This window comes from Microcebus murinus, chromosome 10 (genome assembly GCF_040939455.1).
Source record: "Microcebus murinus isolate Inina chromosome 10, M.murinus_Inina_mat1.0, whole genome shotgun sequence".
NCBI classification, from domain to species: Eukaryota; Metazoa; Chordata; class Mammalia; order Primates; family Cheirogaleidae; genus Microcebus; species Microcebus murinus.
In genome coordinates this window covers 8,332,431-8,357,322 of record NC_134113.1, presented here as the reverse complement: position 1 = coordinate 8,357,322, position 24,892 = coordinate 8,332,431, and the positions used below count along the sequence as shown (strand labels likewise).

The window sequence follows — 24,892 nt, the reverse complement described above, 5'->3', positions numbered from 1 at the left end:
TCTGCCTGGAATGTCTCTCTGTACTTCTCCACCTGGCAAACACTGATCTAACCTCCAGGTTGCCCACAGATGTGCTGTATCATGTGTGGGTACCTCTCTAGCCACCACCACTTATCTTCATCCCTGAGAGAAATCCCTCTGCCAAGCTCCCCCTGCACTGACACCCCCCCCCCCCATTATACTCTGTCAAAAGTATATATACCCGGCCAAAAGAGCATTATTGTTGATGATAGCAGCAATCATTACATGAGCCTCTAGGCACTGAGGGCTGTGCTGGGCCCTTAATATCCATAATTGTGTGTGATCCTACAAATAGTCCCACAAGGAGGTGACTCAGCTGCGATGTCACAGAGCCATAGCCTTCCTACTCAGCACTGCCATCTGACCAGGAACCAGACTCAGAAATCACTTGTTTATACATCAGTCTTCTCATATCAGACTGAGGTGAATTCCTTGAGGGCAAGAGTCATATTTTATTCATCTTTGTGACATTAGGACTGCACACAGGGCCTGGCACATTGCAGACTCTCGGCAAATGTTTACCAGACTGTAGCTGGCTGCAGAGTCCAGAAATGCTTTGGCCTGTAGCTAGGGGCTGCTGAGAAATATGGGGAGAAAAACACTGAAATGAGGTAGGATGAATGCCACTGAAACTGTTAAGGGCTACACACCAAAATGGGAAAAGGGCTATTGGGGGCCCAGGGTGTGCCGGCTTCCAGCAGGGTGGCTGCAACACAGATGAGGCCCTAGAAACCACCAGTCTCCTTTGATCAAGGCCTTGGGGTCTGCCTCAGTGATTCCCCTCTCAGGCCCTCCCCAAAGCTATTATAAAATGTGTACTGTGGAAACCTTGAGCCTTTCTCTGAAGGCATAGCTACCTTGGGGAAGGCATGCATGTGCAGTCTTGTCAGGGATCAGGTTTTGGGCCCACTGCAGTGAAGAAAATATGTCTGTACCAACTGTCACAAAAATCTAAGTGTGGTATAATAAGAAATATATTTATTTTTTTCTCCTAGTTCCTATCACAGAGCAACTAAAACCCATGGAATTTCCTTAAGGACAGGAGAATTTTTTGTTATTCATAATAAGCCCCTGTCCATAACACCTGAGCTTGTGCTAATGAGGTGACTTGGGTGGGAGGGATGCTTAGGTAGCCCAAGGATTGGGCCAGACACCAGAAAGACCAAGTAATTAGAGGATTTGAGGACTAGAACTTGCAGTGTCCTGTCCCCATCAACCTGCAGGAAAGGTGGGGCAGGGGATGTGGGGGCCTGGAGACCAAGTTCTATAAAAACCCTTGGACAACAAGAGTTAACGAGCTTCAGAGTTGCTGTACACACAGAGGCACCAGGAGGGTGGTACACACCTCACCCATTGCTTCTTCTGACTGTTCATCTGTACCCTTTGTAATATCCTTTACGAAAACCCAGTAAATGTAAGTAAAGTGTTTCCCTGAGTTCTGTGAGCCATCCTAGCAAATTATTGAACCCAAGGAGGAGTTGTGGGAACCCTGATTTATAGCCGGTTGGTCAGAAGTGCAGGTCACAAACTGAGACTTGCAACTGGCGTCTGAAGTAGGGGCAGTCTTGTGGGACTGAGCCTTCAGCCTGTGGAATCTGACACTATCTCCAGGCAGACACTGTCAGAATTGAACTGCATTAGAGGACGCTCAGTAGGTGTCCACTGGAGAATTCCGTGGTGTACAGGAAAATACCAAGCCAGAACACCAATACCAGAAGTCTGGAGCACTGTGTTGAGTGTGAGAGTTGAGAAAAAACAGGGTTTTTATTCCCTTACACTAAGGGAATCAAGTCGGAACTCCTGAGCATGGCACCAGAGGCCCTGCACGTCCTGGACTGCTCACCTCTCCTCATCTGTCTAGACACTATTCCTTCCAATGCCTTCTTACCAGATCCCAGGCTGCTCTCCCTGCCTGGAGCACTGTCCCCTCCTCTCACCCCCCACCCACTCACACACTTTGGCTAATTCCTAATTATCCTTCAGCCCTAGGCCCAGCTGTCACCTCCTCTGAAAGCTGCCCTCCCCACTGTTGAGGCTGGGCTGGGGGACTCGCCTCTGTGAGGCCCGAGCATCCTGTGCTCCCTCTAGCACAGCTGCTGCTTATTCACCTGCCTAGATCTGCTCCGAAGCATGAGCTCCATGGGGATGGAAGAAAATAGTCTGGTCTGTGGGGCTGTGATCCTAGCACCTAGCACACCACCTGGGCCCACCAATATTTGTTGAGTGAAATATTAGTATCTGTGGAGTGGGCTGGGCTCTAAGAAGAGATTTCACCAACAAAAATAAACAGTAAGGTCCAGATTTCTAATTCCTGGCACCTCTACGTGTTCATACATGTTGATCATGACATCTACCTACCCTGTGAAAGAGGAATAAGTCCCTGAATTTACAGAGATGGAAAGTGAACACAGACCTTTCTGTTTATTTATTCAGTTATTTATTATTGTATGTCCCTGATCCCTGAGGCAGCTGGCACTGTCCCAAGCTAACACAACCTGCTTATCAGGCCCTCAAACTCTGTGCCTTGGTTCTCCCACGGCTAGGCAGGAAGTCTAAGAGCAAGAAGCCAAGAGGCCCAGCCCAATCCTGCTGTAGTCACTGCACTCCCTCCCCTCCTGCATCCCGGCTGCAGCCCACACAGGGTGGCTGGGCCCCTCACCAATGATGGCTTCCTTCAGGCTGGACTCCACAGGCAAAATGTTCTTCTCCACTAGCTCCATGGGGCCAGGCCTCTGTGCAATCTTCTCATTGAGGTCGTCAGCTAGCCTGGCTCTCTTCAGCTTCAGCTGCTTGGCCTGGAGGGAAGGCTCGGCTGAGGTTTCTGTCCATGGGAAAGAATGGTGTGCAGGAAGATGTATGAGTGGGCCTGGTTCTGCCCTGGGAACCCCAGAGCAGCTCTCCTTTCTCCTGGACAGGAGCAGAGACTGTCAGAAGGGAAAGCATACCCTGGGCAGAGAAGGGGCCTGGCCTGAAGTCTCATAAGAACAAAAGAAGGGCCCCTGCTGCGGGCAGCACATGGTCACACACAATTGTGCCCAGGTATGGGTCAGCTGAGAAGACTTTCTGAGGTGCAGCTGCAGAGCTAAAGGAGCACCAGCTGATGCAAGGGTCTCCACTTTCCCTGAGACTTGCTGGTTTACCGGGTAATTCACCTCTCTGTTCTGGCTTTCAGTGTCTTTATTTGCAAAATGTAGGGTTCAGAATAGAAAAATTCCCTTCCAGCCCTAAAGACAGCTCAAAACTAAACAAACCAAAAGTAGATATATTTATGCTGCTTCCAGGAACCAAAACCTTTCCTTCACTAAAAATGTGGAAATGTGTGTGGCTGGGGGCAGGTGGGGTACATCTAGGACGCTCTTAGACAAAGAGGGCATTTTTTTGTCACTAGTGCTCAAGTAAATGCCAAGAGAATGAATGAATGAATGAATGAATGAATGAATGAATGAATGAATGACTATAAAAAAGAAATGAATGCATTTTAAAAGCAGATTTTGGAGGAGAGCAGGGATATGCCCTGGCAGAGGGAAGTGATTTCACACCAAAGGATGGTGAGACCCAGGAAAATAAGTCAAGCCAACCCAAGAGAATGTGACTGTGCTTCTTGGGAATTGCCCCAAACCAGTGGTGGCCACCACAGCACAGTTGTCTTATTGTGCTAGACTCTGGCTCACCCGCTACCAACAGAAGTGGGAGTGAGAAGCAAGGAGGAGACAGAAAGGAAGTGGGTGGTGCAGCACTGAGCACATGGTGAGAACAGGGTTTAGATGAGAAGCATTTCCAATCTCACACACCTTCCAAAATGTGCATCCTGACCAGCTCCGATCTCTCAGGCCTGGAACGAATCTTCCGTTTCAAATAGTCCTCTGTCTATCGAAAAAACACAACAAGAAATTCTCAAATCCAGGGCACAAGCTTATGGCACAGACAGTCCCACAAAGCAGCCCTGGCCACAGTGGCTGCTGCTGTTTATCTCTGTAGCCCCCGTGACCTCAATTTGGTGACTGCAGGATTCTGAGGCCAGGGGAAGCTACATTAACTTCTGATTGCACCTGCCAAGTGCTCCATCCTTTAAGACAATTTGTCTCTCTGAGGCTGGAATACTACTGTATCTATTAAAAAAACTATTACTTTTACTATCATAAAAGTAATATAGGGCTGGGTGCAGTGACAAACATCTATAATCCCAGAACTTTGGGAGGCCAAGATGGAGGGATTACTTGAGGCCAGGAGTTCAAGACCAGCCTGGGCAACATAGTGAGACCCCATCTCTACAAAAAAATTAAAAAATTAGCAGGGCATGATGTGTAAGCCTGTAGTCTCAGCTACTCAGGAGGCTGAGGCGGGAGTATAAACATCATCTGAGCCCAGGAGTTTGAGGTTACAGTGAGCTGTGATCATACCACTGCACTCTAGCCTGGGCAACACAGCGAGACTGCATCTCTTAAAAAAAAAAAAAAAGTAACATGTTCACTGAAGAAAATTTAGAAAATTAGCAAATAAAACAATAAAAAATTCTAATTATCCACTATAATTTGGGATATCTGTTTCTAGTCATTCTTCTATGCAGAAGATAAGTTTAACTTTGCAGAGTTGTAATCATACTGAACATAATTTTATATCCTGTTTCAAAAAAATCAGCACTGTGTGATCTCATGAACATTTTCCATTCATTCTGAGTGGCTGCTGACTGGAACACTAATTTTCTTACATAGGGTCATAGTTCTAGTTCCTCAAAGTCCGATGTCCTCATTTCTCCATTTATTAAACTCTGGGCAAACTAGACCATTCCCTTAACAGTCACAGAGTCACCCCACTGCCTGGGGCTAATTATAATATATATGTGACCCCAAATTGACTCCAGAGCTTGTACTCTTAACCTTTGCACCAGCAGTTTTCAAACCATAGAACATTAGTGAGTCAAGACCAGCACAGAACAGGATAGTACAGGGTAAGATAAAGCACAGTAGGAAATGAAGTATCAAAGCTTATTATTAATATATCTAGCAAAGGCCAATGGTGGTCCTTGCCCTGGCCCTCTGCTGCCTCAGTGCTCTGGCTGGGCAGCTCTGTGCCAGCCCAGGGGTAGGGAGGGGAGTGTGCTGAGCTCTCCAAGAGATGGTTTAAATTAAAGCGCCTTTGGGCTCTGGGTCTATCACCCCATTTGCAGTAGGCAGAGGTCCTGCCTCAGGTACTGCAGAGGATGGTAGAGCAGGTGTCTGGTACTGTAGGTCTTCATAGACATCAAAGGGAGGCATGTCTTCTAAACCATCTGAAGCTCTCAACAATGGCCAAGGATGAGGTAGAATATAGTAATGATTAAGAAAATATCGGGCCAGGCCCGGTGGCTCACGCCTATAATCCTAGCTCTCTGGGAGGCTCAGGCAGGTGGATCGTTTGAGCTCAGGAGTTCGATACCAGCCTGAGCAAGAGCGAGACCACGTCTCTACTATAAATAGAAAGAAATTAATTGGCCAACTAATATATCTAGAAAAAAATTAGCCGGGCATGGTGGCGCATGCCTGTAGTCCCAGCTACTCGGGAGGCTGAGGCAGCAGGATGGCTTGAGCCCAGGAGTTGGAGGTTGCTGTGAGCTAGGCTGATGCCACAGCACTCACTCTAGCCTGGGCAACAAAGTGAGACTCTATCTCAAAAAAGAAAGGAGGAAAGAGGGGAAAGGAAAGGAAAGGAAAGAGGGGAAAGGAAAGGAAAGGAAAGGAAAGAGGGGAAAGGAAAGGAAAGGAAAGGAAAGAGGGGAAAGGAAAGGAAAGGAAAGGAAAGAGGGGAAAGGAAAGGAAAGGAAAGGAAGAGGGGGAAAGGAAAGGAAAGGAAAGGAAAGAGGGGAAAGGAAAGGAAAGGAAAGGAAAGAGGGGGAAAGGAAAGGAAAGGAAAGGAAAGAGGGGAAAGGAAAGGAAAGGAAAGGAAAGAGGGGAAAGGAAAGGAAGAAAGGAAAGGAAAGAGGGGAAAGGAAAGGAAAGGAAAGGAAGAGGAAAGGAAGGAAAGGAAAGGAAAGAGGGGAAAGGAAAGGAAAGGAAAGGAAAGAGGGGAAAGGAAAGGAAAGGAAAGGAAAGAGGGGAAAGGAAAGGAAAGGAAAGGAAAGAGGGGAAAGGAAAGGAAAGGAAAGGAAAGAGGGGAAAGGAAAGGAAAGGAAAGGAAAGAGGGGAAAGGAAAGGAAAGGAAAGGAAAGAGAGGGAAAGGAAAGGAAAGGAAAGGAAAGAGGGGGAAAGGAAAGGAAAGGAAAGGAAGAGGGGAAAGGAAAGGAAAGGAAAGGAAAGAGGGGAAAGGAAAGGAAGGAAAGAGGGGAAAGGAAAGGAAAGGAAAGAGGGGAAAGGAAAGGAAAGGAAAGAGGGAAAGGAAGGGAAAGGAAAGAGGGGAAAGGAAAAGGAAAGGAAAGAGGGGAAAGGAAAGGAAAGGAAAGAGGGGAAAGGAAAGGAAAGGAAAGAGGGGAAAGGAAAGGAAAGGAAAGAGGGGAAAGGAAAGGAAAGGAAAAGAGGGGAAAGGAAAGGAAAGGAAAGAGGGGAAAGGAAAGGAAAGGAAAGAGGGGAAAGGAAAGGAAAGGAAAGAGGGGGAAAGGAAAGGAAAGGAAAGAGGGGAAAGGAAAGGAAAGGAAAGAGGGGGAAAGGAAAGGAAAGGAAAGAGGGGAAAGGAAGGAAAGGAAAGAGGGAAAGGAAGGAAAGGAAAGAGGGGAAAGGAAGAAAGAGGGGAAAGGAAAGGAAAGAGGGGAAAGGAAAGGAAAGAGGGGAAAGGAAAAGGAAAGAGGGGAAAGGAAAGGAAAGAGGGAAAGGAAAGGAAAGAGGGGGAAAGGAAAGGAAAGAGGGAAAGGAAAGGAAAGAGGGGAAAGGAAAGGAAAGAGGGGAAAGGAAAGGAAAGAGGGGAAAGGAAAGGAAAGAGGGGAAAGGAAAGGAAAGAGGGGAAAGGAAAGGAAAGAGGGGAAAGGAAAGGAAAGAGGGGAAAGGAAAGGAAAGAGGGGAAAGGAAAGGAAAGAGGGGGAAAGGAAAGGAAAGAGGGAAAGGAAAGGAAAGAGGGAAAGGAAAGGAAAGAGGGGAAAGGAAAGGAAAGAGGGGAAGGAAAGGAAAGAGGGGAAAGGAAAGGAAAGGAAGGAAAGGAAAGGATAGGAAAGGAAAGGAAAGGAAATGGAAAGAAGGAAGGAAAGGAAAGGAAAGGAAAGGAAAGGAAAGGAAAGGAAAGGAAAGGAAAGGAAAGGAAAGGAAAGGAAAGGAAAGGAAAGGAAAGGAAGGAAAGGAAAGGAAAGGAAAGGAAAGGAAAGGAAGGAAAGGAAAGGAAAGGAAAGGAAAGGAAAGGAAGGAAAGGAAAGGAAAGGAAAGGAAAGGAAAGGAAGGAAGGAAAGGTAAGGATAGGAAAGGAAAGGAAAGGAAAGGAAAGGAAAGGAAAGGAAAGGAAAGGAAAGGAAAGGAAAGGAAAAAGGAAAGGATAGGAAAGGAAAGAAAGGATAGGAATGGAAAGGAAAGGAAAGGAAAGGAAAAGGAAAGGAAAGGAAAGGAAAGGAAAGGAAAGGAAAGGAAAGAAGGAAAGGAAAGGAAAGGAAAGGAAAGGAAAGGAAAGGAAAGGAAAGGAAAGGAAAGGAAAGGAAAGGAAAGGAAAGGAAAGGAAAGGAAAGGAAAGGAAAGGAAAGGAAAGGAAAGGAAAGGAAAGGAAATAATCGGAGCAGCTTCTGCACTGGTGAATGCACGGAGGTGCTAGGAGGGTGGCACACCACCCAGAAAGGGCATGGAAGCCCTTTGCCCCTTCCCACATACCTATGAATCTCTTCTACCTGGCTGTTTCTGAGTTGTATCCTTTATAACAAATAGTAAACATGTTAAAGATGTCAAATGGCTAAAACCTGGCTACCCAGAAGCTACTCAGGGCTGGTTTAGAAGGTACAATGTTCTTGACAGAAAACCAGAGAACTAGTTTGCTTTCAGTACAAAATTTAAAGATAAGGACTTTGCAACTGATATCATTAAAAGCATTCATGACCATGGGAGAGCATTAGTGTCTAAGAAAACTGATGGAAAAGGAATCAGCTATGGGAATACAAGATTATCTGAGAGCCCTTGTAAGTGTGCCCCTGACACTGCCAAAGCCACCATGGCTGTTCCTCTACCACCATATGAAGCTGCCTACACAGCACCAGCAGATGTTAAGTGACTGGTTCCATCACTGGAAGAACAAATGAGCTATCTAAGGAATACAAGCTGATATTACTATATCTTATTCATCTGGAAGTATGAAATGCAAATGTAATAGTTTTTCAAAGCTTTAAGTTTTCAGAATTAACTAAAAGCAAATTTTGCTATAAATAATCCAATATAGGTTGGGCATGGTGGCTCACGCCTGTAATCCTAGCACTTTGCGAGGCCAAGGCGGGTGGATCGCTCAAGGTCAGGTGTTCGAAACCAGCCTGAGTAAGAGCGAGACCCCCATTCTCTACTAAAAAATAAAAAGAAATTAATTGGTCAACTAAAAATATATAGAAAAAATTAGCAGGGCATGGTGGCACATGCCTGTAGTCACAGCTACTTGGGAGGCTGAGGCAGAAGGATCTCTTGAGCCCAGGAGTCTGAAGTTGCTTGAGTTAGGCTGACGCCATGGCACTCTAGCCTGGGCAACAGTCAGACTATGTCTCAAAAAAAACCCCAAAAAAACACCACAACAATCCAATATATTCATTTTTCATATATCAACTAAGATAATTCTTAGTACATGCTTAAATGCGAAAGCAGTGATTGAGATTTGGAAGTCATTTGTGAACAGATGTGTAAGATAGGTACATACTGGATGTATATGGTTACCATGTGTTAGGAAATAAAATTATTTTACTTAAAAAAAACATAGAATCCACAGACCAGGGTTTGAGTCTCAGCTTTGCCACTTTGTTGGACACGTTAGTTAACCTTTCAGCTGCATCTACAAAATGAGGATGATAACCCCTAATTCATAAGAGTTAATGTGAGGATAAATAAAAAACAGACATAATCTCACATATAAAAGTGCTCAATAAAACAGTAACTTCTAATTAATTCTCATTTGCTCTTTTCCTATGTGAGAAGCAGTCAAGGAAATGGTGCCAAGTCTCCTGACCGGTGGGGGCGCAGGCAATGCCACTCCTCTGCCCCTGCTGCTACTCCTTACTGCTTTGGTTCCCAGTGCCCATGACCTCATTCTTCTCACTCCCTCTAAGAAGTAATCATGATTTTCTAGGGGGAAAAAAATAGAGAGGAAATAAGAACAGTCTTGGAGGTAAGTATTTCCAAGTCTCTAAAAGAATTGTGGGTCTTCCAGAAGCCATGGCCCATAGTCCTCCCTTTGTAGGGGTTCTCTTTCCTTGACTTAATGTAAAGGAAAAAAGTAAAAGGAGTGGGAGGGGGAAGAAACTTTTGGCAACTTCCTCATCTCTGCCCACAATAAGCAGCAGAATATTCCCCAGGGGCCCCTGGGGAACTGAAATTGAGAGTGGGACAGGGACACAAGTAAGGTGCTGCAGCAGGAAACCTGGGCTTGACGTGCAGGCCAGCTTCTGCTTTCCACAAGGGCCAAGTGGACACTGGCTGCTCTGGAAAGACAGAGATCAGGGAGGTTTCCTGGTCTTGCAGAGCTGTGGGCAATGTGGCCCTAGACTCAGGAAGCTTTCCCATGGCTGATGTTCATGTCCTAACACCCACAAGAGGTGAAGTGGAATTGAAGATGTGGAAATACCCGGGGTGCCAAAGCAAGGTTCAGGGAAAGAAGATCAGGTAATCACTCCATATCCTTACATGTACTAAAGGAGCAACTTCGTTCCAATCGTGTTCCATATAATCACCATGGGAGATGGCTGAGGTTAGGTATAAAGTTTCTATTTAGAACTGTGAGGCCACGGCTGACCCTAGAGTCCTGCTAGACTGGAAGGAAATATAACCAGTAATTCAGTGAGCTCTGAAAATGCTCTTTGGGAGTCCTTGGGGGAAGAAAGGTCTCTTACCCTTGCCCGTTCCAAGCTCCTTCTCTGCTCATGAAATGCAGCTGGACTTTTCAAAGCTGTTGAGAGAAGAACCATAAAAGAATTACCTTATAGTGAAGCATCATGTCTAGTGCTACAATTTTCAGTGGAGAAGGCATCTTAAATTCAAGTTAATTTTAGCAGTACTATTAATATCAGCTGAAGTGAAGAAGGCAACGACATCTGAGTAAGCATATATCTTTATAGTTCAGCTACTCCAACAAAACAGTTTTGGTTACTTTATGATTCCCAGTGGGAATAGTCACTGCCTAAGCTTGAGGTCTATAAAGTGCGCCTATGGGATAAAACTTAAAAAAATACCCTGGACCATTACTAGACTGTCCCTGACAAATGGCCCCTTATCAGCCAAACCTCCAAGAACACCTGCTAGGCCTCATGTTACTCTCAGGAGACCTGGACACAGGGAGGGGCAGAGCTGCATGCCAGGTCGGCCTTACTTCTTCAACTTCATTAGGAATCATAGAGTGGCCAAACTGTTTCTGTGGGACAGTAAAACCAAAAAGATATATGTCCATTCAGGTGCCATTTCCTTCTTTAATTTTAATAAGTGCTGCTAAAGTTAACTTGAATTTCATCTCTAAGGACTAAAAGAATTTCACAGCAATCATATGGCTGAACTTGGTAAAGGAACACACACCACCGACCGCTGACGAGAAAGGCTCAGCTCTATTCTGGGGATACTACCACACAGACCACAGGTCTCAACTCCTGCAAGCAATGTTCAGGTGGGAAGGCCAAACCAAGACCCTCTAGAAACAATGCACCATGAATAAAAGGTCTGTCTCCTTTTGTCAAAAACTTGGCTGTAAAGACAAATAACAATTTAAGACATTCTGAGGATTAAGAGTTTGGAAAGGCCTGACTCACTTCAAGTAGGGAACAATGGCAATAAAAGAGAAATTTACAAGTCTGTGGTCGGTTTCACTTCTGCAGCCCTAGAATTTCAGAACAGCTGTAAAACTGTGCAGGGAGATAACTTTTGCTAGGCTGCTGGCTGTGGTGGGAGTGCAGGGTAAAGAGCCGCTAAAAGTAGCAAGAGCACAGATAGACCCTATCCTGCCTGGGCCTTTGTGCTTCCTCTGCCCTTCCCCCCAGTGGGGGCTGGGCCTCAGCAACAGTAGTCCCAGAAGAAAGCTTCAAGTACTTATATATTTTTTTAATTTTTTAAATCTTAGGGTAAAAAAAATTGTCTTATAAGTGCCACTGAGCACCAATCCCATATACTAACAGCAGGGGGAGCTCTAGATTTAACAAATAATGTCTAAGAAAAACCAGTACAGGTTCCCTCCCCAATCCACCAGAGCATTCCCGGGTACCATCCAGGCTGTCCCAGTTCTTACAGGAAAGGAAGGTCTTGGGCATTTCAGTGGCTAAACAGATGCCTCCTGCACCTGCTTTAACTGAGCAAAGCTGGTTCAATTCCAAAATCAGTCTCCAAAAGCCCTGCTCTACAGGAACCTGTACTGGGTGTGATAAACGAGCAGGGAATAAACAACCTAAATGAGAATAAGCAAAAAGAACCAAGAGAAAACTCATAGAGTCCAGCCCACCCCACTCCAGCTTCTTTTTCTGCCTTACTTTTCTCCACAGCCCTCTCTATTGTCTTGACATTCTTTATAGGAATACAACATATTTTTCTTATTTGTTTACTGTCAGTCTCCCACCTTTACAATATGCCCTATCAGAGCACGGGGTGGGGGGTGTCTTTTTCTTTGTTTCCCACAGTATCCCCAGTGCCTACAGTACCAGGCACACAGTATATCCTCAATACTTATTCATGCAGGTTGGATGAAGTGGCTCATGCCTGTAATCTTAGCTCTCTGGGAGGCCGAGGCGGGAGGATCACTCAAGGTCAGCCGTTCGAAACCAGCCTGAGCAAGAGCGAGATCTTGTCTCTACTAAAAAATAGAAACAAATTAATTGGCTAACTAAAAATATATAGAGAAAAAATTAGCCGGGCCTGGTGGCGCATGCCTGTAGTCCCAGCTATTCGGGAGGCTGAGGCAGAAGGATCGCTTGAGCCAAGGAGTTTGAGGTTGCTGTGAGCCAGGCTGACACCATGGCACCTTAGCCCAGGAAAACAGAGTGAGACTCTGTCTCAAAAAAAAAAAAAAATATTCATGCAATGAAGTAATGAATATTCTGTAAGAAACGGATACAAAGTGACTGGGGACAGTAGAGCTAGGATTCTGTGGCAGAGTTCTAAACTTTCATCTGAACAGCAAGAATTCTGGCTCTCATCACAAAAGTCCCGGATAAAGAGTTAAGGCATTTGTGTTCTAATACTGGGTTCTACCAATTACTACTGTGGTGGCACAAATATGATTGCTTTCTGGGTCTTATTTTCTTTGGTAGAGTGAGAGAATCTGTGCACCTCCCAGAACTCTTGTAAGAATCAAATGGGAGCTCTGAAGCAAGTGGTACATGTATCACTGATCTACTTAAGGTACTGCTGTCACCAAATGCTGTATCGCTGGTTCACAGGCCATCTAGTTTCTGTACCACAGCTGCAGATTATCTGTCCGAAACTCTGGCTGGCAAGCTGGGAGGGGTGAGAAGGCCAGAGGAATTCACTAGCTGCTCAGGGCCTGGACAAGAAAACCAGAAACGAAAATCAAGAAAAGAATTCAAGACAATACTGACCAATCCCGAAAGACTTTCTCTCTCTCCGTCTCTCTGTCTCTGTCGGTCAGTTTGTTTGTCTGTCTCTCTCTCTCTTTATATATAATTTTTTTTAAAAGATGGGGTCTTGCTACATTGCCCAGGCCATTCTCAAACTCTTGCTTCAAGTGATCCTCCGGCCTTGGCCTCCCTAAGTGCTGGAATTGTAGGTATGACCCACCGCATCCGGCCAAAACTTTCATTTTATAACAACAAAATTATAATCTCACTGAATCATTTTCACATCCCATGAGGTAGGGACTGTTATTCCAATATTATGTGTGATGAAACTGACACTTGCTGAGATGAAGTAACCTGCCAGCTCATTCACTGAGTGGTGGACCCCAATCCAGGTCTAGCTCTGTCTTCCTTTTCTTCCCTGGTGTAAACCTTCTGACAAGTGTGTCAGTCCCTGAGTAGCCCAGCCCAGTTTGTGCTTCTCTTTCCCCATTTTAAATTCTGCCCTCCGACAGCAGGCTTAGCAATTTCAATAGCCACTTCAGCCAGGTGAGAGAAGGGAGCAATGGCCCCTCTTCCTTCAGGTTTCTGTCAGGACTTCCCGTTGGGCACTTCTCAGGTTAATCTGGGGAAAGGCTGGAGCAGAGACAGCAAATGCTCTTGGTGCACTGAGGTTTGAGGTCCTGAGGGCAATCCTTGTGTGTCCAGCCAGCTTTGTTAAAAGCCAAGCTGTGGAGGAGAGCCTAGTATGTAGGAATGAAGCCCTGGGCCTTCTTGATGTAGGAGCAAATGACAAGGGGGAGTCAAAATCACCTCAAGCTTCCATGAGACACAAAGGAGCAGCGCAAAGCAGAAAACAGGCTTCAAAGCTTAGGCCTCTGCTAGTTGTGGAAAAAAAACGAAAGACTCAAAGTTAACCCATAAAATGTGTGTCCAACTAGGAGGGCTGCATTCATCTTGAACTCTATTTCCCCCTTCCCTGCTGCCTTAACAGCTTTGCCAGGAGGAACCAGGATATATTACTGACTCAAAATCAAATTTGTACTCAGGCATGGTGGTCACACTTATAATCATAGCACTCTGGGAGGCCAAAGTGGGAGGATCATTTGAGGTGGGTTCAAGACCACCCTGAGCAACATGATGAGACCTCCTCTCTACCAAAAATAGAAAAATTAGCTGGGTGTGGTGACGTGTTCCTGTAGTCCCAGCTACTTGGGAGGCTGACACAGGAGGATTGCTTGACCTCAGGAGTTTGAGGTTGCAGTGAACTATGATGATGCCACTGCACTCTAGCCTGGGCAACAGAGCAAGACCCTGTCTCAAAAGACAAACAAACAAAAAACCCCACATTTTCCCAGAAACTCCTAGAAGGCAGTCTTTGGAAAGAGAAGCTCCCGAAGACCAATGCAAACACAATCCATGTGTGTTGTTTATAAGAATACAGTCTAAGTGTCAGAGGTCAGTCAGTTCTTGATCCTTTTCTGCCACCCCTGGTAGCTGGTTCCATTAGAGCTCTTCTTGTATTGGTTCGTGTGAACAAAGGGAAGTTTGCAGCACGTACTGAAAGGAAAAATAACCAAGGCCCCCACAGAAATCAAATGAACAGAAGTGGCCAAGAGGTGTGGCATTCTTAATCACAGTTTCAGTTCTAGACGTGGGTCCTGCCCCTGGCTGGTTATAACTACCAATTAATATTCTGTTCCTACTCTCCAGCACCCATTTCCTTTCTCCCCTGGCCCATTTGCTGTCTTAATTAAATGAGGTCACTTATGAATAAAAACAGAAAAACTATTTCCATTTTCTTTTTAAAAATATTTTGGCATCCATTTAAAAGGGGGAACTAAATGCTATGCTTAGTGTGTGTCTGTATGCATTTATGCTGACAGTGCAGGGGCCCCTAGGGCCAGACTGGTTTTGATTTAATCTGGCACTAAAGAGTAACAAGCATGAGGACCTTTAAAAACCAATCTATCTCAGTAATTTAGGACATCAAACCCACACTTTCCCCTCATCAGCTCCAGATTTACTTAAACATGCAGGCAAGTGAGTTCTCTAGGATCCACAAAGCAATTCTGGAAATGCCTCTCAGCAGGGAGTAACAGCAATTCACCATCAAGCCTCATTTCCTTATCATTTTATCATTAAGGAACATATATTAGGTGTCTGGGTCTAAATGTCACTTTATTAGATGCTGTCATAAAAATAAGAAAAATGGTTCCCATCCTAGATAATACGCCAGAAGCTCACCAACAATTCTGAATTCAGAGGAACTCAAAGGCTATGAACATAATACAGTTAACAGATGTCACTGGAGTGCTATAGTCCAAGCAGCCCTTCTTTCAGGCAAGCCTGTTGAGTTTCTTTTTCCACCGTGGAAGCAGCAGGCATACACAGAATGCATCAGTGGGGGCTGCATGTATGAGAAGAAACACATATAACAAACCGGTAGGAAACCAGAAATATTATATATCCATCCTTCTATCTATCCAATAAGCAACTCTCAAGTAAGTACTATGCTAGTTACTGAGGACAAGGATAAAAATATGGGGTCCCAGCCCTCAATGAGAGCTCATGGTTTGAGGGGCAAAGAGACATACAGTTGTATCCAAGATGGAAGTACAATAGTGGAGGTAATTTGAGGTGCAACAAAGGACAGAAGAGGCAAAATGAGCCCCCAGGAAAAGAGTGTGTTAATTGTCCAGGAAGATTTTACAGAGAAAAAGTCAAATGAAGCAAACAGGAGCACCACAGGCAGACAAGGAAGAGTGGGAGATCATCAAAGGCCAAGGAAGAGCAAGGGCACAAATATGAAGATAAAAAGGAACAAGGCAATTTTAAGAAACTCCAAGAACTTTGATATGGTTGGACCAAGGAGTTCACATGGGGATGATGTGGCTGGAAGGTTTGGCAGGACCCAGTCCATGAAGAACTCTTCTGTGCTACTGTAGGGACTTCTGCTCCAGGGAAGATGGGGTAGACATGTTTTCCTGTGTCTTCCCACTAAGTACAAGTTAAAACTCTGGACATTCTATATAAAACAAACAAAAGTAGATTCTGAAAGGTAGAGAGGAGGCAAACTGGCTAGGGATCTTGGCACACAAGGAATGACATAGTAGCAAGTTCCCTGGAGTTTTTATTTTATTTGTCTTCATACATTCCCAACTTTGAGCTTAAGGAGCTCGCAACCTGGAAATATCAATGGGTACATACAAAAGTAGTCCCAATAAAATGTGCTCTCTCTAGCCAAAGGACCAGGAAAGGGCAGCCTAGCAAGATGGAAGACTTTCAGACAGTAATTGCTCTACTCTAAACACCAAAGAAAAAAAACGGTGGCCTCGCACCCCTGACTTCCCATAAAGACCAAGTTGGGAGTCTAGACTTCCACCCTCACAAAATTGTAATGAGGTACCCCAACACCCCTGCTGGTGTGGTGTCAGAGAGGGCCAAGTAGGAAGCGGGGGCTTTCATTCTCATCAGCCAAGAACATACACAGCCCCAACAGTGTAAATGGAGACCAAATGGGGTGTCTGGACTTACATCCCTACTTAGCATTAATGAGGCACTCATTATGGGTGATGTCAGAGGAGGGCTGGTGGGGAGCCAGGATTTTCACCACTGTCCAGTGGCAACAAGGTCACCCCCACAAAATGTTAGCACAGACCACATGGGGAGCTGGAACTCTCGTCCCCAATGAAAAGTCCTTCTCCCACCACTAACTTAGATGTCAATGGCTGCCAAATGGGGAACTTGGACTTCTACCTCCATCTGTCATAACGAGGTGGCTCTATCCCTACCTTTCCCTATGGGAGTAGCGTCAAGAGAAAGCCAGCTAAAACAGAAGAAATAAAATGCAGAAACTTAAAACATATTCTATAAATGTCCAGGTTTTAATAAAAAATCAATACCCCCAAAACCAGGAAGATCTCACATTGAAAAAAAAATAAAAATAAAAAATCTAACACCAAGATCACAGATACAAGAATTATCTAATAAAGATTTTAAAGCAGCCATGATAAAAAATGCTTCAATGGACTGGGTGTGGTGGCTCATGCCTGTAATCCCAGCACTTTTGGAGGCTGAGGTAGGAGGATCACTTGAGGCCAGGAGCTCAAGACCAGGCTAGACAACATAGCAAGACAACATGTCTGCAAAAAATTTTAATAATTAGCTGGGTGTGGTGTTGCGTGCCTATAGTCCTAGCTACTCAGGAGGCTGGAGCAGGAAGATCGCCTGAGCCCAGGAGTTCAAGGTTACAGTGGGCTATAATTTGCCACTACACTCCAACCTGGGTGACCCTGTATTAGGAAGTCTCAGCAAAGAAACTGAAGATATAAAGAACAAATGAAAATTTTATAAACAAAAATCATAATAATTGAAATTAAAAGCTCGAGGGATAGGCTCAACAGCAGAAATGGAGGGGACACAGGAATGAACCAGGGGACTGGAAGATAGAATAATTTGAATAACAGAAAGAAAACAGACTGAAAAAAAAATGAACAGAGCCCCAGGAACCTGTGGTAAGACTTTAACACACACTCTAACATCATAACACCAAAGTCCTGAAAGAGAGGAAAAAGAAAATGGAATTGAAAAAGTACTTAAATAATGGCTGAAAACTTTCCAAATTTGGAAAGAGACATAAGTCTACAGATTCGACAGGCTGAGTAAACCCCAAATAAAGACAAACTTAAAAGTAAGAAATTTGTGCCAAGATACATCACAATTAAACTTTTGAGAACTAAACAGAAAGAAAAAAAATCTTGAAAGCAGCTGGAAAAAAACTAATTTGAATGACAGTATATTTCTCATCAGAAACCACAGACAATAGAAGGAAGTGGCAATCTTTTCCAAGTGATATTAAGGATTGTATCCTGAGATCAGCGTATAACCACCATATTAACCAGGGGGAGTGAGGCCATCAGAGCTACACGGAGGAGGGGCAGTTGTTTCTAACTTGATGTTTTACATTTAAAATATAAAATGAGTAGAAACACACCTGGTAATTGCCATGTGTTCATTTCACCCACCCCCACCCCCCATCTGCATTCACATGGTCCCCTTTCCTTTGTTCTCCCTTTAATTTTGAATTTTTCAAACCTATAAAAACAATGAAAAAACAAATAATGTACAACCTTGTAACTTTGACCTAGATTCACCAGTTATCTTTGAGACAAATTTCTCTTTCTCTCATATACACACACTTATAAAACCAATTTTTTTGGTTTATGGAATCACCTCGAAGTAAGTTGCAGGTAACATCATGACATTTTACCCCTAAATTCTTCAGTGTGCCTAAGTGTCCTTAGAATAAGGACACTCTCTTATATAACTAAGACACTTCAATTCACATCTGTGAAAATTAACATTAATGCAATAATATAATCCATATTTGAATTTCTTTAATTGCTCCCCAAAATGTCTTTTATAACTGCTTGGATTTTCCCCCTAATTCAAGACTGAATCAAGAATCATGCACTGCATTTAGTTATTGTTTCCTTAGTCACAATCTAGAACAGAACTCCTGCCTTTTTTGTTTTCATGACACTTACTTGTTTTAAGTATCTAAGCCAGCTGTCTTACACAATGTTCTATATTCTGAATTTGTTTTCTCACAATTAGATTTATGTTAAATGTTTTTGGCAAGAAGACTACATAGGTAATATATGATATCAGGCTGTATAACCACTGATTGTGCTAAAAGTTTGAAAGGTGCACCAGATCTCTCCATCTTAAAGGTAGCATTTCCCTGATGGTAACTTATATGTAATCTGTGGGGTAACATTTTAAGGCCATGTGAAACTCCCATTCCCCAAAAAACAATTACCTAATGGTTCTAGCACCTATTGATGATCCTTGTCTGAACCAATTTTTGTAAGTTGAATTGCAAAAGAGCGAGAATCGCATTTTTCCACAATCACTCTGGTAATGATCAGGAGGCCATTTAGAAGAACAAAATGGAGTGACTGCATGAAGGAATGGTTATGCCATTCATACCCTCAGACAGGGGATCCAGAAAGAATAAGCTAGGGACAGGAGGGCAGAGACACTGCTCAGTTTTAGACATGCTAAATATGAGGTGATAGTGAGATAATCTATTAAGAGATATCCAATTGGGGTATATGTATCTGTGTATCAAAACTTCCTAATATTACGTGTGTGTGTAGGAAAAAAACCTACTAAAGATGACATCATCTAGAGATGATACAATATGATATGTAGAAACAGAAAAAAACACTCCCAAGGCTGAACCCCAGAGAACCCCAGAATATTAGGATACGAGATGAGGAAAGCCTACCAAAGGAATCTGAAGAGGCTCACAGAGGCAGGAGAGGATGAAACAAAGCTGTCATCTGGAGTAAGCTTCATCAAGAAGGGTGTAGGCAGAAAGAGAGAGATGTTAACTAACAGTGAGGAAGTCAGGTAATATAATGGTTGCAAAGTTTCCAGAGGATTACTCTACTTGCGACACAGCCAGTGGTCTCAGAGCTATGCTAGTGGGCTGGTGGAGGCAGAAACTTACTGCAACGGTTTGAGCAGTGAATGCAGGGGAGAAAGTCGAGTCAGTGCTGTGTGTCCCTAAGAGGTTAGAGAAGTGCTAAGAGTTTATTACTCACTCATTCTTCTAATAAATTTGAGAGCTCGTGTGTCAAACCCTGTTTTGGTGCTGGGATTTCCATGCTTTTGAGGAGCTTACATTTGAGTGAAGAAAAACACACATAAAACAAATAAGCATGTAACCCAGTAGGAGGTAGTATATGCTATGAAGAAATATAAAGCAGGGTATGGGTGATAGAGTAACAGGTGAAGCCATTTTATATGGAGTGATCAGGGAAAGACTTTCTGACAAGGTGACATTTGAGCAGAGACCTAAAGGAAGGGAGAAAGCCTGATAGCCATTTGGGGAAGAGCCTTCCAGACAAGGAGAACAGCAAGTGCAAAGGCTCTGAGTGACAGGGGGACATGAAGGAGGCCAGGGTGGCAGTTGCAGGGTGAACAAGGAAAAGAGTGGATGGAGATGCAGTGAGAGACAAAGCTACAAAGAGCATTGTAAGATTCTGGATTTTGCTCTGTTCTCAAGGGGCACTAGAGGAAATAAAATAAGGAGAAGAAATAAAGGAGGAGGATGCCTGTGAGCCTGGACACTGACAAAGAGAATTCCAAGGGTAACATAAATAAAAAGATTTGCTGCAAATGGTCTCTTTGTTTTCCCTCTGATATCTGCACAATGTGTTAGAAATTACCATACTTGGGCTTCTTGGTACTTATTACTTTCCATATTTTATAGTTGAGAAATGACTTGCCTGAGATCACTTTCTAATCAACTGCAGAATGAAGACTAGACTCTAGATTCTTCTGATTCCAAAATTCAGATCAGGCAGGAGAGGGAGAAGGGGAGAGATGAAGGGAAAGGAACAGAATAGACACTTCCCTGAACAAGCATCTCCCCCCCCCCAACACCACCAAATTGTGTGATAGTTAAAAAAAAAAACAAAAAACAAAAAAAACAGTGATTTTTAATCAGGTATTTTATATTTTGCCTTTTTTTTCTGGCTATTCCTTTGAAAATAAAGCTGCCTTGTTATTTTCTCTAACATTGGCAATGGGACAGAAGGGAGGGCTTCAGATCTAACCTCAGAAAATGTCAAGGGGGCACATGTTCTCCTATTCCTTTTCCCTCCAGCCCTCTCTTGAAGGGGCCAATATAGCAGAAAAGGGAGTCACTGTATAATCAAACTCCATCCAAAGTTAACTAAGCCTTTTGTCACATTGTCTGGTCCTAGCATAACAGTTTGTCACACAGCTCTAGGCAGTTTATTGATTTGCCAAAACTGACCACTGACATGGTGCAGGGCCACAAGAGAGGCAAGTGAGTCAGGCTTTTCCCAGAACTGGAGACAGGGGTTCATAAGTTGTCTGTACCCAATTATCTTACATGCAGCACACTCATCTATCTTTGAAATCTGCCATCACTCTTGAATCATGTGGACAAAGGAATCCTCAACTTGAGAACTCCTGGGAGAATAACAATATTCCACACCATACTAAAAATGAAAAGGAGATGATGCCAACAACCCTTGGCCCAGTGTTTCTTCAAGTGTGGCTCAAGAACCATTTGCACGAAGAATGTCTCTGAAGTACAACAATCTCTCTGGAATGCAGATTCCTAGGCCTCAAGTATTTTAGTCTTTAGTAAGCTCTTTGAGTGATGCTGGTGCCACTAAATTTGAAAACCATTGCTTCCCTAGTCCACAAAGAAGAGGTGAGAAAGTAAGAAATTTATTTGCTCACTCTCAACCACAGGTGCTGATTAAAAAGTACACTTAGTAAACAAGGACTTAATAAATTTTCCCAACAGAGCAGAGGCTGGCTATGTCACCACTGTGTAAGGGTTGACTCCAACATGAGGCAGATGGATTTTTCTTAGGGTTCAACATCCAGGCAGAGCGGAGGTTCTTAACCTGGCACATGCTATACCAGCTTTAGAGTAACTATAAATCCCTGGAAATTGTGTGCTGAATTTTGGGTGATTGCTGTGGCAACTGGTTAGAGAGAAGATGTGCAAGATTCTCTAAGGACAATTAATGGCACAAAAGAAATCAAGAACCTCTGATTTAACCAAGCGTTATTATGATGGAAGTGGAAAGATGCCCACTGCCTTCACACCTCACAAGTAGTAAAACATGAGCAGCAACCTGGAAGCAATTTGACTGGAGGGCTTAAAAATGATGCATTACTCCCAACTCCACCACCTTTTACCTAACCTCACCAACTATAGGTCTTGATCTGATGCTATTTCAATTTTCAAAGTTGAAATTATGGTGAAAGCATAGTAGGCTATCATCACAAAATTCCCATGTGGACAAGAACCACTATAAACTGTGATCTTCAGGAATTAGTACAGGGTTTGGAGCCAGAAATCCTAGACTGGACTGCCTGTGTTTCAGTGGCAGTATGACCTAGGGCAAATCACATGACGCCTCTAAGGTTCAGTATCCTCATCTGCAAAATGCTAACTACAGCACTGGGTGATTATTAGCAAAAGTGAAAGTGCTTTGCCATCTGTTAGAAGCTATGTTAAGCTTAAAGCAATGTTACTGCTCTAACTTTTTTTCTTTATCATCTTCCTTCTAAAATAAACAGCATGTATATAGAGTCAAATGCTGAGAGCTAACTGGGCTTCACTTTCATTTTTTGTCTTCCTATTTTTAGCTGACACCCTAAAATGCCTATAAAAATATCCTGCAACAAAGAGTTGTGTCAACAGTTCCAGGGACTGACCATGACAGTGAGAACCAGAACTAAGTTCAATATGAACCAAAGAAAGAACTTTGGTGGCGGCATTGTAGAGAAGAGACCACACATTCTGGGGCGAGCAAGGATCCAAACCAACAGTCATAAAATGCTCTTCATACACATCCTGTTTTGGTATGCAGGCTTGCCACCACCCCTGTATTGGCACCTGGGCTGTCACCCCCACCCAAACCAGCAGGAAGGCCAACTAACAAGAGTGAATGTAAGAAGTGGAGACTCAAGGGTGCTAAATCTTCTCCTTCCCAGAAGTGCAAGCTGCTGCGGAGTCTCCCACTCTTGACTCACCGATGGTAAAAGAAGCTTAAGACTGGGAGAGGTGAGCAAACAATATCATATAGCATTAAGTGTCAACAGATACAGTGAACTCCAAAAGGTTAAAATATTAGGAGACAGACATTTTGAACATGACCGTCCAGGCTTCTCTGTTTGAAGGCCCCATAATCAATATGCCTAAGTGATCTATTTACACACAAGCTCCACCAAATCACCTTTGCCCTTCTTCAAATAACATCCCACTATGCTGAAGAACTATAAATTTTCACTACTATCAGGGCTCCCTTTGGGCATGTGATTCTTTAGGACTTGTATTGTTTGGATAAAATCAGTGAGTAGCACCAACAAGTGACTTTATAACCTTCTCTACTTCATTTATTATCTTGAAAAAAAGTTGGCCTTGAATATCTCAGATTCTTCAAGAAGCAATTATTAAATGAAATATAACACCTACTCTACTTTTTAGATATTCGTATCAAGAACGGTATCAATATCAGCTGGGCCTGGCCTCACTGCCTGTAATCTCAGAGCGCTTTGGGAAGCCGAGGCAGGAGGATTGCTTGAGTCCAGGAGTTCAAGATCAAGTGCAGTAACAGCAAGACCCTGTCTCTACAAAAATAAAAAAAAAAACTACCCAGGTGGGGTGATACACACCTGTAGTGATAGCTAACTCAGGAGGTTGAGGCAGGAAGACCACTTGAGCCCAGGCTGCAGTGATCCAGCCTGGGCAACAGAGTAAGACCCTATCTCTTAAACAAAAAAAGAAAATAACTCATATCAAGAAGACTACTTGCAGTGGTGGATGATGAGAAATTACTTAAACGGGTACAATGTATCCATGTAACAAAACTGCACTTGTATCCCTTAAATGTATACAAATAAAAGGGAAAAAAAAGATGAAAAGATGATGACTACTTTCTATGGCCTGTTCAACAGAGCTCACTGATGGATTCTTTGGATTCAACAATGAATACACTCAGAACATGAAAACTCAACTCACTCCACAATACTATTTTAATATTTGTTAACAAAGACTACCACACAGAGCTTCTAACAACCTCCCAACCTCCATATGGACTAGAGCAAATAGGAGATGATTAAGCCCCAGATGATTAAGCCTTCATACTCATATATGAAGTACCCCTTGGGACATAATGTCCCTGATATTGTAACACTTCACTTAAAAGCAAACAAATGACATTTCCTTAAAACATACAATTTTATAAGGAAAAAAGGGGGAAGGGGCAGGTCACTCTCAAACCAGACCCTCCTTTGCCCTGGAATCAATACTGTGTCCTAACTGATAAACATTTCTGTCTCTTGGCAAGTTGCCTAGAAATTAAAAAACATTATTTCCAACACAACAATGTGGGGTTTCTTTTTCTTTTGGTTTTAAGAGAAAGTGGTTAAAAAGAAACATCCACTACCAGAGAGCAGGCAAGATAATAAAATGATAGTCCTACTAATATATGACCAAATGGTGAACGATTTTAACAGAGTGCCAAGTTGGGCTAGTGGTTCTTTAACTTCTAACAATTTATAGCAACTATTTTTTAATCCACTGGTAGGAGGAAAGTAAAATTAAGAAGGATTTTAAGAAGGATCGAAAATAGTTCTTTTTCCTAAACCCTAGTTTTCACAGACCTTTAATTAGATATATATTAAAAACCCCTTTCAGATTCACAAGATGGTAGGTCCAAGCTAATGTTCTTCTCATTCTTGAATGAGAATAATAATGCCTACATTTGTTCTCCAAACTAACTGTGTGGTAAGTTACTACTCTGTGGGTAACCCACAAGATGGGCTGTTATCCCAGTTTTATAACAGTGGAAGTTGAGTTCAGAAAAGTTACTGAGTTGCCTAAAGTTACCTAATTCCTAAGCAGCAGAGTAAGGTGTAAAACTCCAGTAATACAATAACCACTAACAACATGGGACTATTTAAATTTAAATTAATATTAAATTAAACATTTAAATTAAAAATTTAGTTCAATTCAAATGTGCCACATTTTAAGTGCCTCCTCACAGCACATGTGGCTAGTGGCTAGTGTTACAGAATATTTCTACCATTGTGTAAAGTGCTATTGGACAGCACTGGTCTAGAAGGTAGTTCTTTTGAATTCACAGTAACTTGGGAGAACGATATCATAGCATCCCAGTATTTAATAAAGATGGCCTAATAGTGACAATATTAAATCATACTCCTTTTCTTATTACAAGAAACTCTGAAACTTCAGGAAGTTGGTTTATCTTCCAAAGAGTTATAAAAACTAAAAACCTAAAAATTATACTTAATTTTTAGCAGGGGGTATATGGAAATTTTCTGTATCTTCTGCTTAATTTTGCTGTGAACCTAGAACTTCTCTAAAAAATAAAGCCTATTTTTTAAAGATGTAGGGGGTTTTGCTCATTTTATATCTTTATTATATTATCATTGCTGTTAATATATCTGTTCAGTCTATCATAAAAGAAATTGTAGTCCCTGTATTCTTTGATCTCTATTATCATCTCTGCACAAACTGCAATAGCCTAGGATACTAGATTCTGTGTATCGGTTACTAAATCCTGAACATCTCATTTGTGATTGATGACCTAATCCATTTTTTTTTTAATTTAGGTGTTTTTGTTTTTGTTTTGAGACAGGGTCTCACTTTGTTGCCCAGGCTAG

The 24,892-nt window shown here is 43.0% G+C and overlaps 1 protein-coding gene across 4 annotated transcripts in view; it reads right to left on the bottom strand.

Moving 5' to 3' along the window:
- Nucleotides 1-24,892, bottom strand: part of MRTFA (myocardin related transcription factor A) — a 204,538-nt gene that overhangs the window by 15,255 nt on the left and 164,391 nt on the right. For 3 of the 4 annotated variants that reach the window (XM_012741655.2, XM_012741656.2, XM_012741653.3), the window contains 3 exons: nucleotides 9,983-10,038; nucleotides 3,813-3,888; nucleotides 2,681-2,842 (listed from right to left, as the gene is read on the bottom strand). In XM_012741655.2, coding sequence (XP_012597109.1) covers nucleotides 2,681-2,842; nucleotides 3,813-3,888; nucleotides 9,983-10,038 — 294 coding nt within the window. Of the gene's footprint in view, nucleotides 1-2,680; nucleotides 2,843-3,812; nucleotides 3,889-9,982; nucleotides 15,051-24,892 lie in introns of all 4 variants that reach the window. The other variant, XM_076006971.1, reaches the window with a different exon arrangement.